At 28.2% G+C, this 15,591-nt stretch overlaps 1 protein-coding gene across 4 annotated transcripts in view; it reads right to left on the reverse strand.

The window, feature by feature from the left end:
* The window catches only part of Khc-73 (Kinesin heavy chain 73), a 489,570-nt gene that overhangs the window by 188,456 nt on the left and 285,523 nt on the right, over positions 1-15,591 (reverse strand). For all 4 annotated transcript variants that reach the window (XR_012756224.1, XR_012756222.1, XR_012756225.1 and 1 more), the window contains exons 6-9: positions 14,950-15,197; positions 14,013-14,127; positions 8,832-9,056; positions 7,545-7,559 (exon numbers count right to left, since the gene is read on the reverse strand). Coding sequence is in view for 1 of the 4 variants with exons in the window: in XM_075364813.1 (XP_075220928.1) it covers positions 7,545-7,559; positions 8,832-9,056; positions 14,013-14,127; positions 14,950-15,197 (603 nt within the window). In the remaining 3 variants the exon portion in view is untranslated. The remainder of the gene's footprint in view (positions 1-7,544; positions 7,560-8,831; positions 9,057-14,012; positions 14,128-14,949; positions 15,198-15,591) is intronic.

Consider the following 15,591-nt stretch of genomic DNA (forward strand, 5'->3'; position numbering starts at 1 on the left):
GACAGGAGTCCACGATGTTCCATTAACTCAGTTTTACTGTAATAGATAGTTGCTATATAATTTTTTGACATTCATAAACAGAAACACATAAATAAGTTACAATCTCTAATTACTAAACATCAATTTACATGATTCATATTTATGGGCACCAAATAATGAATCATTTTTTTATCTTGACATTTACAGAGTCCCAAGAGATATCATAATTAAAAAAAAAAAACATACATTAATTTGTAATTATTTGTAATATATATATATATATAATTAATAACTTTATGTCTTTTCAACCAAGAAGTCTTGAATTAAGTAGTAGTTGTTAGTTGTGCAACGATTTTATCAATTTTTAATGTTAGGTAGCTAGCTACAAGCAACCTAGTAAATAACTTTTTCAACGGTTATCTTAGAATTTTCTAGTCCATTTAAATAAATTATTCTTAAAACAGATACAGTTGTGTTGTTCGCAAAGAGGATAACAAGGAATGTTCAAGGTTATGAGCAGAACACTAATAAACAAAAAGAAAAATAAGAGACTAATGGCAAATATGTGGTACGTTCCTTCTACTTCTTGAAATGAGAACTTATATTTTATAAGTATATTCTGGCCAAAAGATGAAATTTCAACAGTTTGTTTACTGTTATAAGATATGTATTTGACCAACTGTAAGCTAATCTAGTATATAATGGTAAGTTTTTTAGAAATACAGAACTAAATAGAATGCTTTACTAAATCACAAAATATCAAAAAGATTCCCTTTCTAGTATCTGTGCTACTAAAAAAAAATTTCTAAAAACATGTGAACAGCTGTGTACTATATACCAATATAATATGAAATATTAGACGACACTCAGACCAGATCAGCAAGCAACACAAAACTGGCAATAAGCAATAAGCAAAAAGCAATATTACTTCAAGCCTGCTCTCACACCGGATCAATCAACAGCCTATGGTTAACAACAAAAGTAATTCTGTTTAACACTGTTCATTATTCTAGTTATTGACTTTATTATCTAGTTATAGTTACTTTATACTTTACTGTGAAAAATATATTGTCATCTGACAATGATGTTCATTAACGTTGATGTTATGGTGGTATTTGAAAAAAAAGAAGGATAGTAACCGAACTATGGAATATGTGGGTACATCCTTCATGAGAACTTCTAATAGATCATAATGCTACAGTTTGTGCAAAAAAATTATAATCATCCTATGCATTTTAAAAACTTTTATCCAAAGGGTCCTTAAAATTTTTTACAACATAAAACTGATTAAAAAATCTTATAAACTTCCAAATGGTATTCCTACACACACAATCACTTCACCAACTAAGCATACTGTCTGATTAGAGCAATACATATCTCTTTGCAACCAGCTATTTGAGTTGCTGGCAACATGTGTTGCCATCGAATGGTAATTTTTTCAGCAAGCTATAACAGATTGCTCTGTTGTGAAACACTGGACCTATTCTAATATAAACAAACTGCAGCAATATTATTGTATATTGATCATTGATGGTTGCTCATTGCCTGTTTTTTTAGTCTATGAGTCACCTTAAAGATCCCACAGTGGGAGTACATTGAAAAATTTGAGTTTATTCACTTTGATAATTAACAATAACAATTGTATGAAACGAATAAATAAAAATAAAATTAAATGCTGTAAATAAAAATATTCAGTAGATAAACAAATACTATATTAATAATTTAATATTGGCTCTATGTTTTTTATTTGTTAAATTATTAACAAGTATCACTTCCCGAGTAGAAATTTTATTATTACATCTGATCACTTCTTATCTTTCCTAGTCATCCATTCACACAATACCAATTATATAGAAGAAAACTATGTCTTTATGTTAACAAAACATTCTATTCATAGTCAAAGCCACACAACTAATTTATAATTTCCTTAATTTCCTAAGTTAATTACTTAAATAGTAAATTCCTAGTTAATTACTTAAACAGTAATTACTAATTACTTAGTAATTAGTTAATTATTGCTTTAATTTTTGTGGTACAACTCATTTTTGAGTCATTTTCTGACTATTGTCCAAAGATTTTCAATTGGGTTTAAGTCTGAGAGTTGCCTGGCCATAGGAGCACTTGTATGTTTTGTTCTTTGAAATATTTTCCACTTTTTTGTTAGTATGGCATGATGCCAAATCTTGATGGAATGCTCTGTTGCCTTGTGGGAATTTGTATTGAAGTTGTATCTCAACCCTTTCCTTTAGAATCTTGACATATCCATCACTTTTATAACATACCATCTACTGAAAGCAATGAACAAGAGCCTTCAATTATGAAGCAGGTCCAAAACTTTTTTTCCGAAGAAGTTTAACTGATTGTTGCATATGAGTTGGTGATGTCTTTTCATCTGTTGCTTTTCTAATGTGTAGAACCCTTTGGCTCTGAACATAAAAATATGACTAGTCAGAAAAATGGAATTTTTCCAATCTTTTTTGACTCAGTTAGCATGTGCTTTAGCCCACAAAAGCCTATCTATTTCACATTGCTGGTGTTAAAAGCTGCTTTTTAGCTGACGATGAGCTTTCTGTACAGCTGCAAGAAGCCTGTATCTAACAGTTGTCACATGTAAATCTATTCCACTGGGTGCTAATTCTTGATTTAAGTTCACAGCAGATAATTTTGTATCAAGTTTAATTTTTTTCACTAATAGCCAAACCTGTGTTGAGTAGTTTTGTAGTTAACAGCCATATTTGCCTTTTCTTTGAGGTGAAAAGGAATCAGTTTCTTTAAATTGCTTTAAAATAGCATTCACTGTCTCTCATTCAACACCAAACTCAGAAGCTATTAGTTTTTTGTGATACTGGTATTGCTCAGAAACAACAGAACAAAAAATACAAAAATATGATTTGTAATAAAAAATGAAATATAACTTTCACAAAACATTATTAAACATGAAAATTACTCTTTAACCAAATAAAAATAACCTCAAATTACAGAGACAACTTAAAGAATAGGTGTGGTCATGCAGTATAACCACAAAATAGAGATAAGCAACAAATTCCCTGTTTTCAGATTAATTTGCATGCTACTGTATTTAGATACATGAGTTGGCCTGTATTTTGATTAGTCTCTCTTTACTGTATCGACTTAATCTTTTAGTCAAACTTTTAGACAAAATTAAAAAAAATGGGGAAGTTTTAGTTTTCTCCATTTTTAATTTTTGTCATTTTGTATTGTAGTAATAGTAGTAGAAAATGAGCTTTAGTATGATGAAAGTACGTTATCAGTTATTTAAAATTTTAAAGTTTTAATTCAATCATATTTAAGGGTCTGGTGATATTCAATATTATTTCTGAACAGTATTTGCAACATATTCTGAAAACCTGTTATCAAAAATTAAGAAAGTTAAAATTTAGCATAATTATTACTATCCTAGCTTTGGCCTGATTTTCAACCCACATTGAACAAAGACATCACAATATCAGTACAGCAGAGTGTATCACAAAGTTGTTTCATATAACATATTCTACTCTAACATAAGCCCTAAAATGCTTTGTTTGCAAGTTACAGCTAGTAAAAAAATATTTTGCTCACATTTCAGCTACCCTGGTGAAATTAAGTAAAAGTGAAATTTTTAGGCCAATACTAAGGGTCAGAATTTGTAATTTATTATGGTCTGACCTGAAAAATCGAATAAAACAGGTTCCAGGACTGTATTTTCAGTAATTTTTTATAAATCTGGGGTAAAAACCAATAAATTGGGGTAAAAAACCCTGATTTTTGTATGATGTACAATAACTTTGTTAAATGGGTAATAAATACTTAAAACTTTTAAACAAAATTTGTAGGGAATTTAATTCTGAACAAAAGAGTATAAAAGAAGTTGAATAAAACAAATTAAGGTTAGAAAAATTTTAATTTCATTTATAAATAGTACATTACTACATTTGTCAGAAATGTATTTATTTAATATAAACAAAACCCAAATTCTTTTTTGGTGATGAGAACAATTTGTAAAAACAAGATTTACTGTTAAAAAATTGGAAATTACACAACGTAAAATAAAATTAAATAAATAAAAATTACTTGGATAATATTTTTTTTTATTAATGACAAATATAATAAATTATTTGAAAAATTATCATTTCAAAGTTGGCAATAAAATAACAACTAATCAACATTGCGCATTACTGTTTAAACCATTCAGTAAGGTACATTAAGTATATCGGGTACTGTGAACTGTGATATAGTTAGGAAAGCTTATCTGTGAATTTTAGTTTGAGCGTGATCAGTTTGCCATTGAAGTAATGTTACTTCAATGTAACATTGTGTACTTAATTACAATAGAGGAATACGCTGATATGGTATTCATTTTGGGTGTGTGTGGAGGTAATGCTATAGCTGCTGCAGTAGAATATGAAGTCAATTTTCCAAATTGCAGGATTCCAGATCCCAAAACAATTAGTACGATTTTTTGTAATCATTGGAAAAAAGGTTCGCTACCTCATATTCATACCAGCTACAAATGATCTGTCTAACATGATGCTGTTATTGATAAAATTATTATCAATACAGTTCAGTTCAGTTCAGTTCAGGTGTCAGTACACGAAGTCTTTTTAAGTGGATGGAGTTTTGCATTTGATGGTTTGGAGGAGTTTAAACAAAACAAGTCTTATCCTTATCAGAAACAGCCAGTTCAACATCTACACCCAGGAGACGATCTGCTTCAACTGGAATTCTGCAACTTGTGGAATACAATTTAACAACTCTACAAACATGTTTTGTATACCAACGAGGCAAATTAAACCTGAGTTAGTGTCAATAACTTATGCAATGAGCATATATGGGCAGAAGTAAATCCTTATGAAACATTGGAAGGCAATTTTAAACACCAATTTAGAGTCAATGTTTGGTGCGATCTTCTTCACAATCAGCTGTTTGGACTTTCATATTACTTGGCCGCTTAAATACTGAGATCTCTTTCTTCAAGAATTGCTGCAACTGCTTGAAGATGTTCCTCTAGCGCTGAGATGCAGCACAATGGTGCTCCTCCCACTTCTCTTGAGCAATTTCCACCCACTTAAATCATCATTTCACTGAAAAATGGATCGATTGTGCAGGTCCACATTCTTGGTCACCAATATTGCCTGATCTAACATCTGGGATAGATGAAAAATACTGTATAAAAACAAAAATATATTATTGTGAGGAATTAATTCAGATTATGGATGTAGCTGAGCCCTGAAGAACTAAAAATAGCAACAAAAGCAATACAGAAATGCATGCCAAAAATGTGTTGAAAATGGTGAATTCATTTTTGAACATTTACTATAAACTGGTATGTATAATGCATTCTGGTGTAGTGTACTGTTTCTAAATAAACTCTGAATATTTCTAACTTTTCTTTGATTTATTCAACTAACCTTTCACCATTTTGTTCAGAATTAAATTCTCTACAAATTTTGTTTAAAGGTTTTATGTGTTTTCTACCCATTTAACATTTATTGTACATCAAACACAAAAAACAGAGTTTTTTACCCCAATTTATTGGTTTTCACTGCAGATTTCTCAAAAGCTAGTGCAGTTATCATTCTGGGATCTATTTTATTTTATTTTTCAGGTCAAAAACCATAAGAAATCACTAATTCTACCACTTTAATTAGTCCTAAAAATTTTAGTTCGACCTCATTTCACTGGAGTAGCTGAAAACCGAGCAAAATATTTCACTAACTTGCTTACAAAGCATTTAAGAGCATATATTTATATGACCTTTTTCCATTACTTTCATGAGAAAAATAGGCTATGAAAATCCCACGAGAACTTTGTGATACACTCTGTATATATACATATGTATTTTTGTAAACTAATTTTTTTTTTTACCTTTTTAAATAACACTGCATCAAATTGGGCCAACTTAGTTAAGTAAATAAATACATTTTTAAGCCTCAAAAAATATGGGAGATAATGGGATCCATACTTAAATACAAATTTTTTTAAAAGAATGAAAATATACCTCTAACTAGTATTAGTGTAGGTGACATACACATTAGTGGACAAACACTTTTAAAAAAAGTGTCCCAAAGGATCTGTCTTAAGAATTAACACTTTTCTTTATAATTTTTTATACATTTCTATATTTTTTTTTAGTGTGAATGTTATTAAAAATGTTATATGAGGTGGTAATCAAGCAAGGTCAAATAGGTCTCAATTTTTTTTAATAAAAATTTTAATCTTTTTTTTTTTTGCTAATAAAAAGTACAACATAATTTTGATGATAAAAATTTAATTTGCTCAAGGAATTCAATTGGAACTCAAAACCTTTTACCAACAATTTCAAGGGGTAAGTTTAGAAAGTAACACACAACCCTTTGTCAGCTTTTTTTAACATTTTACATGCAAGACTGCATATAAAAACTACAAATTTTGCTCCATAATTTGTGTTCATATAGTTTTTGTATACTATTATTATCTTTCTTTGTTTTATTTGAATCTTTCGTCAGCCATAACTTGAAAACAAAGAATTTCCCGACCTATGTAACACAAACTGTTTTTATTATTCATTATTTTTATTACAGTAATATGTTTATAATGGAGAAACTTCCTGAAACACCCGGTATACAAATAAAAATGGCCAATAAATTAATTAACTTATGCGTAATGTAAATATTCCAATAATTATTTATAAAGAAAAAATTAACAAATAAAAAACAATAATAAATATATATTTGATATTTATCAATGTAAAAACAAACATTTTTGAAAATAATAGTTTTAATACTTGTGAAAAATATGTATGCCTGCAAATCAAAACAATTGTATTTCTTAAAACAAAGAAATACAATTTAATCAAGCAGAATAAAAATAATAACATCAATTGATAAAGATCATATACAACCAATCTTACGATTTCTAAGCAATATAAGAAAAACAAAAACAGTCAAAAAATCTACTGAATAGAAAAAATTTATAACTTAAATGCATTTAACCGACTCAGAATTTTCTTACTAAAAAGATAACACTTGAAAGGTGACTATTCACTAATATACTCACAAAACTAACAGATATAGTAAATTATAACAACACTAATAAAAAGCTCAGAAATGTCTCAAAAGTTCAATTCAATTCAACACAATAAATATGTTAATTGTATTATTACAATGAAGTATCAAATAAAATAATACTTGTTCTTCAACTTTCAAAGGCAAATCGCCTGTTCTGATCTCAAAGAATATATCCCACCCACAATTTGAATCATCAACGTGTTCCGATATCCCAACATCTCTTTGTATTGCTGGTTTATATTCCCTGATCGTTCTTGGTATTCTTCCATTCGGTATTATTTCTTGATGTACCAGCCATCTTTCCTTATTATCTAGTCTTGAACACCCCTTCACTGACTTCACATAAAAATAGTATTATTCTAGTATAATTACTTCCTTCAACTACAGCACTTATGTTACAAAATCAATCAAATACATACACTAAAGATTATTAGAATTAAAATATAACACATGTCATATACAAATACTTTACAATAATAACATTATTTATCAGAGTAAAAGTAATGAAAACATATTTACCAGTATTTGTGATCCCTGCATTGAATATGAAACAAAAAAAAAAAAAAAAATTAAAAAAATGATAAAAATTAAAAGTGATAAAGAAAATATAGAATACTTTTCTTATATAATTAATTCCATCAATTAACATTAAAAAAGTATGGTTTCTTATATAAATTAAACCAATCCCCGTTCTACGATGGGATTATTTAATACATCCAGTATTTAATTACATCAAGTAATTTGATTACTGAAATGACTTAATACTACATTACTATTATTATTATTATTATTTTTAACTCTTTATCAATTTATCAAACATCAATTATGAAAAGTTATATAATAAAAACTGTAAAAAAAATATAATTCATTTACCAATTTTTTCACATTCTATAATTCATCAGTTTTGGTAAGAGGTTTGTGCTTTAAAAAAAAAAAAAATCATCTACTGATAAAATTTACAATAAATGAATATAATATATAATTTTAATATTTTGACTTTGGAAACTATTCGAATACCTTGATTGTTAACAGGGATGAGCAATTCATATGCAACATATTATATCACATACAACTAGCTGACATAAGGTAAGATACACAAAATACTTAAATAACAACTTCTGATAATCATTTTGGATTAAGTTATGTTGTTTAGCTTTTTTTTCTCTAAATGGAACTGTCACTATTTTGATATGCTGGTAGCCAGTAACCTGTTGACAGATTCATATCTCTTTACTGATGATTATGTGCCTATATGGACCAGATAAAAAAGGCTATACCATGAACTGTAAACATGTTATTATACTGCCTACTCACGTTAAATATCTAATGTTGCAATGGCTCTCCAAATTCCAAAGCTAATAACTGAGAGATAAATATAAAGCAAGCAATGTGATTCACAGCTTCTTATTAAGAATGAAATATAGAGGAGTGATAAGGTAATTTGATAGATAAATGTAGAAAATTAAGTAATAATATGAAATTATGTTAGTATACATTATTTAGTTTGAAGAGAAATGGCTACAAGTTCACTTTCTGTACACGGCTAAAATTATTTAAATCTGAATAGTATTCCTTACAACTGCACTCAGTAAGATTAGTAAATAACAATAATGAATAATTTAAGTAACTCTGTTATGTTTTCTCTACATTTATAAAGAAAAGCTAGAAGCTATACAAGCTTTTAGCAGTTAAGAAATGCTATACTAAGGAATTAAAATTAATTATTCTTTTAAAATTGAGAAATACACACACGTGTGTTACAAATAACAACACCCCATAAAAGTATATTTTGCCATAAATACTGACTGGAGTACTACTAGTAGCATGTTTGAGCATTTCTTTTAAAGCCTCAACTTCTTGACGTAATTCTCTAATAATTCTAGCGTTAGGATCTTCATTAATAACTGCATGGTTAACTATCCTTTTTGCTCTATCTGCATATCTTAATGTTGAAAGCGTTTCTTCATAATTATCAGATGCAGGTGAGACCGTTGCAACCATCACAGTTTTGCTGTTACCTCCAAGATTGTCCTGTAGAATAAAACCATATTATTATTCTATTAAGACAACTAAACCAACAAACTTCCAATAAATTAAAGACTACACACCTACAAAAATTAACATTTGACATTGATTTTTTTTTTTAATTTATAATAACCTAATGATTTTGTGAAATAAAAGACCAATATCAGTAGAAGCCTACAAGTTATAACATTATATTACGTAGTGCTGCAAAGTTAATGGAAATTTTTCACACAAAAACTAAAAAGTGAATAAGTCAACAAGTAAAATTTACTGGTTTTTAGCTTAATCAGTAACTGCAACTATATTGATCATCACAAATGAAACATGAACTTAAGTAGTTCATGGTCATCTAACAGTTAGAAAATAATTATTTTTGAGATCAGTTCCTGTTACTCTAGATTCTGCTTCCACTCTATTGAAACAATAATTATTCAGACAGAGATATCATGAAACAATTACTACATGTTATCAATTTATAAAGAATGAAAACTGGGAAACTTCTATTTTTAAAATCAAAGTTATTAATAGTAATTAATAAATCTCCTTATAACAATTTATTAAAAACATTTATAATTAAAATGAGATTAAATTAATATATATCTACAATGTTCGTTGAATACAAAAATATTCAACTACACTAGGATTTGATCTAATTATTTAAAATTACTTAGATACATACATAAATGGACAACACATAAAAAAAAGGTTTTTTCAGATAAATTTTCACTAATCTAGCAATAAAATTTTAATTTAGTATCTTAAATATTAGTCATATGTCAGTAGCAGATAAGCAACAACCAATAAGGCATTCACACAAAATATTCAGTGTTTTAAATGTTACAGTATAATATATTACAAATTTAATGAAAAATTTGATTTTAGTTAACAAAAGAAAAATAAATATATAAAATGAATAATATATATAACACATTAATATCCAGTTGAACAGCCAGGATGAACTAATCTGAAAGGCTTATGTCAGATATTTTACTAAATACAAAGATATGACCATAATTCTAAATAAACAATTGTAATTTTCTAGAAGGAGGGTGAACATTTTTTTGCTAATTTGTTTTTTCAAGAAATATTTGAAAAAAAATAAGATTTTTCATATTTTAAAGGCAATGGGTAACTTAATTTTTTTTTTTTAAATTAAGAAATATTTTTTTTACCACAGACCACTGGAGTGGACGAGAAAAAAACATTTTATAGTGGTTTGAAGGCCTATTGATGTAGAAAGTACAAATGCAAAAATTCCCATTAATTCATTTTTTGAGGCAAGATATAGGTAAAAAAGAAAAATATATATTCTTTTTTTGGGGAGGAGGGTAACATGAAACAAAGATTTTTGGTAATTTGAGATCTGGATAAAAGAAGTTCAAACTGCACCAGTAAAGATTTAAAATTTAAATTCGGCCAAAATACCAAAATACCCCCCCTTTTTCCAATTTTTGCAAAATTTAATTCATTTTTTTTACGCAAAGGTAACGTCTACCAAATTAGAAGAAAATAGGTCAATGGGGTCTAGAGTGGTAAGACCAAATACATGTCAACATATGTATGTAAATAAATACATACATACATACATACATATGTTCATTGTCTTTTGGACTACTGGAATAATTTTTTTGCAAATTTATACAATTTATTTAAATCTATTTTTATTAAAAAAATTTGTAATGTCTCCATTAAGACAGAAATCTTAAAAAAAAGACTAACAATTTTTTTGACCAATCTATATACTTTTCCATTATAGCTATAGCTGCTATATTGCTGTAGCCGAGAAAGTAAAACATATCTGATCTATCTAACATAATTAATTTGTGATCCTGTTTCATCTTATTTATTTACAAAGTAATAAAGGGCTTACATTCTCTTATAGTTACTAGATGAATGATATATCAATTTTGTAGCATGTAAAAAAATGCCACGCCTACTGAGATTTGAACTCGGGACCTTCAGATGAAAGGCCGAGACATTACTACTCTACCACGGTGAACTTAATCAGAATTCAGTGAATTTGCTCAAATTACACTGCCAAATTGGTATAGGTTTCTTTTTTTTACACTTGTTTATTAATTTTTCTAGAATTAGGTAGTGCAGATTGGTTGAATTTTAAAATTGATTTAAAATTTTTTTTTTTAATCGTAGTAAAATATTTTCATTTTCTAATGAACATTTAGAAGTTTATCTTTCTAAAGTTGTTTCAAAAATTACATAACATACTAGTTGTGACTTCCATGTAATAGTGGATTTTAAATTTATCTTTTCTTCATTATTTATTTAAATGAAAATGTTTTGTTTTAATAGTTTACAAATTCATTGGTGCAAATTTAATGCTGGTTGCTCTTTAGTATAACAAAAAATATTAAACAAGAAAATTATTCAAAAAAAAAAAAATCTAAGTTCTGATTTTTGGAAAAATTAAACACAAATATGACTTTTGGCAATCATAACCTCACATTTTTTATGATTTTTGTCATCTGGTTGGTTTCATGATGGTCTCTATTACTTTTATTTTTCTATAATCTCATTACCCTATTATAAATTGTTATTTTGCTTAATTTGAAACAACTGAGTACTCAAACACTGGGTATGGTTCATACGCTTTATTCCCATAACCTTGCTGTAAATTTGAAAGCTTCAAAGAGAGTTTTATAAAATTCAAAACAATTTAACTAACATATGTTGTTCATCAGAAACCTTCAAATTTTTCATTAAGAAAATAATTATAAACATTGAACATAAACCCAATTCAGGCCACCATAAAATATAAACAAAAAATGTAACATCAAGTGGGTAGTATGAATGAATTATAACAGAATCCCACTACTGTACATTGTTATATGGATGAAATCATATTGTTAAATCAAGTTTTTCAGTTTAGTTTCTGGATAGCCTCATAAATCAAGTCTTAACCTAAAAATTTTACAGTTATATATTTCAAATTAAATAAAATATTTTTTTAAGCAGCCTGTTTTGATTCTGTAAAACCAAAAAGATAGAAATTTGTGCATTGTTGCCAATTGTAGTCATTTGTATCGTAAGATCAAAACTCCTGTTTATAATAAAATTCACCTGCAATATTATCCCTGTAATATTACTATAATAGGATTTGAACCTCAGAAAACCTTTGACTTTGATAACCAGCTGTTAAAACAGTTGATTTTTGACAAAGATTTTACCACTATACCAACCCAGTAAGTTTTTAATAGATAATGAAAATCTTAAAATCAAAGGCCACTATTAAAATATAAAATAAATTAGGCAAAATAAATATCAACATAAAATCTCGAAGTTCCAAACCAGTTTCATTTTTCATCAAAACTAATAATGCAAAAAAATCATTTCTATAGAATGGATTCATGTAATACAGGGTTATCATAACAGAAGGGTGCGGTTTCAGTAATTCATAGGAAGATTGTAGGGAAATTTCTAGGTGTTAATATTGGTATCCCTGAAAGCCTCCAACCCAAAAGTTTGTTTATCAGCAGTTGTAACCATAACGTCAGTTTTTGTATTGTTGTTGCAGTGAGTTTAGTGAGTTACTATGTTCTCGGTGAAGACAAAGCAAAGAGTGTTTTATTGATATCTGAATTAAAATCCGTAATTTCAGTTCAACGTGCGTTCTGACGTGAATTCGGAAGAGATCCACGACACAAAAATAGCATTAATTATAACACGTTGGTTCAAACAATTCGAAGAAACTGGATCAGTTAAGAAACAGAAATCAACCAAGTGTGCAGACCAAGTGTACCAGACAAAATGGTTGAACTAATTAGACAATCGGCAATTAGAAGTCCTGGGAAGTCCATCTCCCGTCGAAGCATCGAATTAGGTATTCCAAAATCAACAGTTCACAAAGTTTTACATAAAAAACTGAAATTACACGCTTATAAAATCCAGATACTGCAGGAATTGAAACTCGATGATGGTGTAAAACGCTATAATTTCGCTGTTGAAATGTCGGACAGAATAAGTGAAAACGAATCATTTTTAGATGATATAATTTTTACAGACGAAGCTACATTCCATGTGAATGGATGTGTTAACAGACACAATTCATGAATATGGGGCTCTGAAAACCCACATGCAATTATTGAGAAACAATGCGATTCGCCTAAAGTTAATGTTTGGCGTGGTGTGATGAAAAATCTTGTAATAGGGCCTTTTTTCTTCGCTGAAAAAACAATTAATGGAGTTGTGTATCTTGACATGTTAACCAATTATTGCTTTCCTCAGCTGGATGAACTCGAAAACATTCATCAACTTCATTTCCAACAAGATGGTGCACCCCTGCACTTCAATGCGTTGGTCACAGACGCTTTGAACGAAAAATTTGGAGATCGATGGATAGGCCGACTGATGGACCCATACTTTTGCCTCCAAGGAGTCCAGACCTGACACCTTGTGACTTTTTCTTGTGGGGGGTACATCAAAAGTGTTGTTTATACACAAAAAATTTGTGAACTAAACCACTTAAAAAACAGGATTAATGAAGCAATGACAACCATTAACGAAGAAATGTTAACCAATGTTTGGAGAGAAGTTGAGTATCGTTTGGACATTTGTAGAGCGACTAAGAGCGCAAATATTGAAATTTATTAATTATGTAAAAAAATGTTTCGAGACGACAAATTTGAAAAATAAAAAACAAACTGTAGGTAATTCTGTTTTAATTTAAATGATGTTCAAAACCGCACCATTCTTTTATGATAACGCTGTATTATGAATATAAAATTATAGATTTAACAGATGAAGCTTCTGTTGCTTCTCTTAAATAAGAAATATTTTATAAACTTTCAAATATAACAGAATATGAAACAAAATTTCTAACTGGATTTTTACTGGATGGGAGATCCATCCAGTATTTTTAAACCTAAACAAAGAAATTTCTCATTTTATTATAAAATAATGTATTGAATTATTGTAAATGCATACAAAGTGAATGAGCTGACTCACCTTAAGTAACCAAGTAAGTACTGAATCTCTATATGGAACAAATTTGTCTCTATTCTTACCAGCAGATATTTGATCAGCTAATTTAGATATTACTAACCCTAATGTTGTTAATGACCTGAAAAATTATGTATAAAATATTCATATTAAACACCAGCTAAAAACATTTGCAAATTTCATTATTACTAAAATCTCTATTCTCAATCGATTAGTTTATGAAAACTCTGAAATTAAAATAAAATTGATTACTATCAAATGACTGTGAAGATAATTAATAAATATAAATTTATATAAATCCCTTATGAAAATTATTTTTACCTTACCCAGGCATACACCAATGAGTTAAGTCATAATTATTTGCTAACAGATTGATTTTTAATTAAAATAGCAGATATTGCCCATACGTTTTCTTTCAATCCTTGTAACTTCTTCTTCTTATTAACTTTTTGTAGTTCTTCAGCAATAATTGCTTCCTAAATAATGCTAGGGGATAATAAATTAAATACAATAACACTGCACACTTACTATGATAAAAGAAAAAAATTAGTTACTTAAATTAGGCTTTTACCTAAAAATATTTCACAAGAATAGATATCTGTTTTTTGTCAATCCACAGAAAATTAACTTAAAATATATGTTTCTTAAAAATATTCAGGTATATACTTAAGTGTAACTTGATCCTTATACTCAGTGTAATTTGAGTAAACATTGATAGTTAATAACTGAAAACAATGACTTTAATATAAGCTCATCAAATAAAATATTCATAAAAGCAGTATTTAGGCCTGGAAACAAATAAGCAATTATAATTTCACAGTATATATTTACTATAAAATTGATTATTAAATTATATATCACAAATTTTTGTTAAATCAATACTTTTATTAAACAAAAAGCTAAATACTTTTATTTAAACAAAAAGTTAAAATTATGTACTTACTTATTAATATTCGAACCCTCTTTTAATCTATCACCAGCAGCACCAGTTTTAATTGCCCTTTCACTTCCAGCTAAATCAACCAGTGACATACGACTAACCTTCTCTCCTGACACACCTGACTTCACATCAGTTAAAGTTTGAGTGAGAACTATTGAGAAAACAGCATGAGAGCGTGAAGATTCACAATTCATGTTTGTTGCTGCTACAGTACGAGATTTATTTCCTTCTGCCATTAAATTATCTATATCCTAAAAAAATTATAATTATCTCATATTAATCAATGTAAGAAAATAACATACAAACAGAATAATTTAGTTTTATTGCTGTTTACTGCAAATAAAACAAAAAAATTATACAAAAAAAAAGGTCAAAGAGTTTATCAGTACATGAGTTCAGCCAACATAAAATGCTTTTTTTTTTTAAGGAGTGCAATTAATTTTTTGCTTTACATTAAGCATCTCTTTCTCTTTCTTATGGCTAGAAAATGTCTAAAGCATCTAAGGTGTAATAGGCATTAGTCTAAGTGTTGTTTTTCCTGAGAGTAGTGATCTTCATTATACTGCTAGTCCTGCTGTGAAGATAGTGGAAGTGTTACTTTTGCGAATAAATGTCAATTAAATAACAGTGAATTTGGTATACTAA

This window comes from Lycorma delicatula, chromosome 1 (genome assembly GCF_047948215.1).
Source record: "Lycorma delicatula isolate Av1 chromosome 1, ASM4794821v1, whole genome shotgun sequence".
Lineage (NCBI taxonomy): Eukaryota > Metazoa > Arthropoda > Insecta > Hemiptera > Fulgoridae > Lycorma > Lycorma delicatula.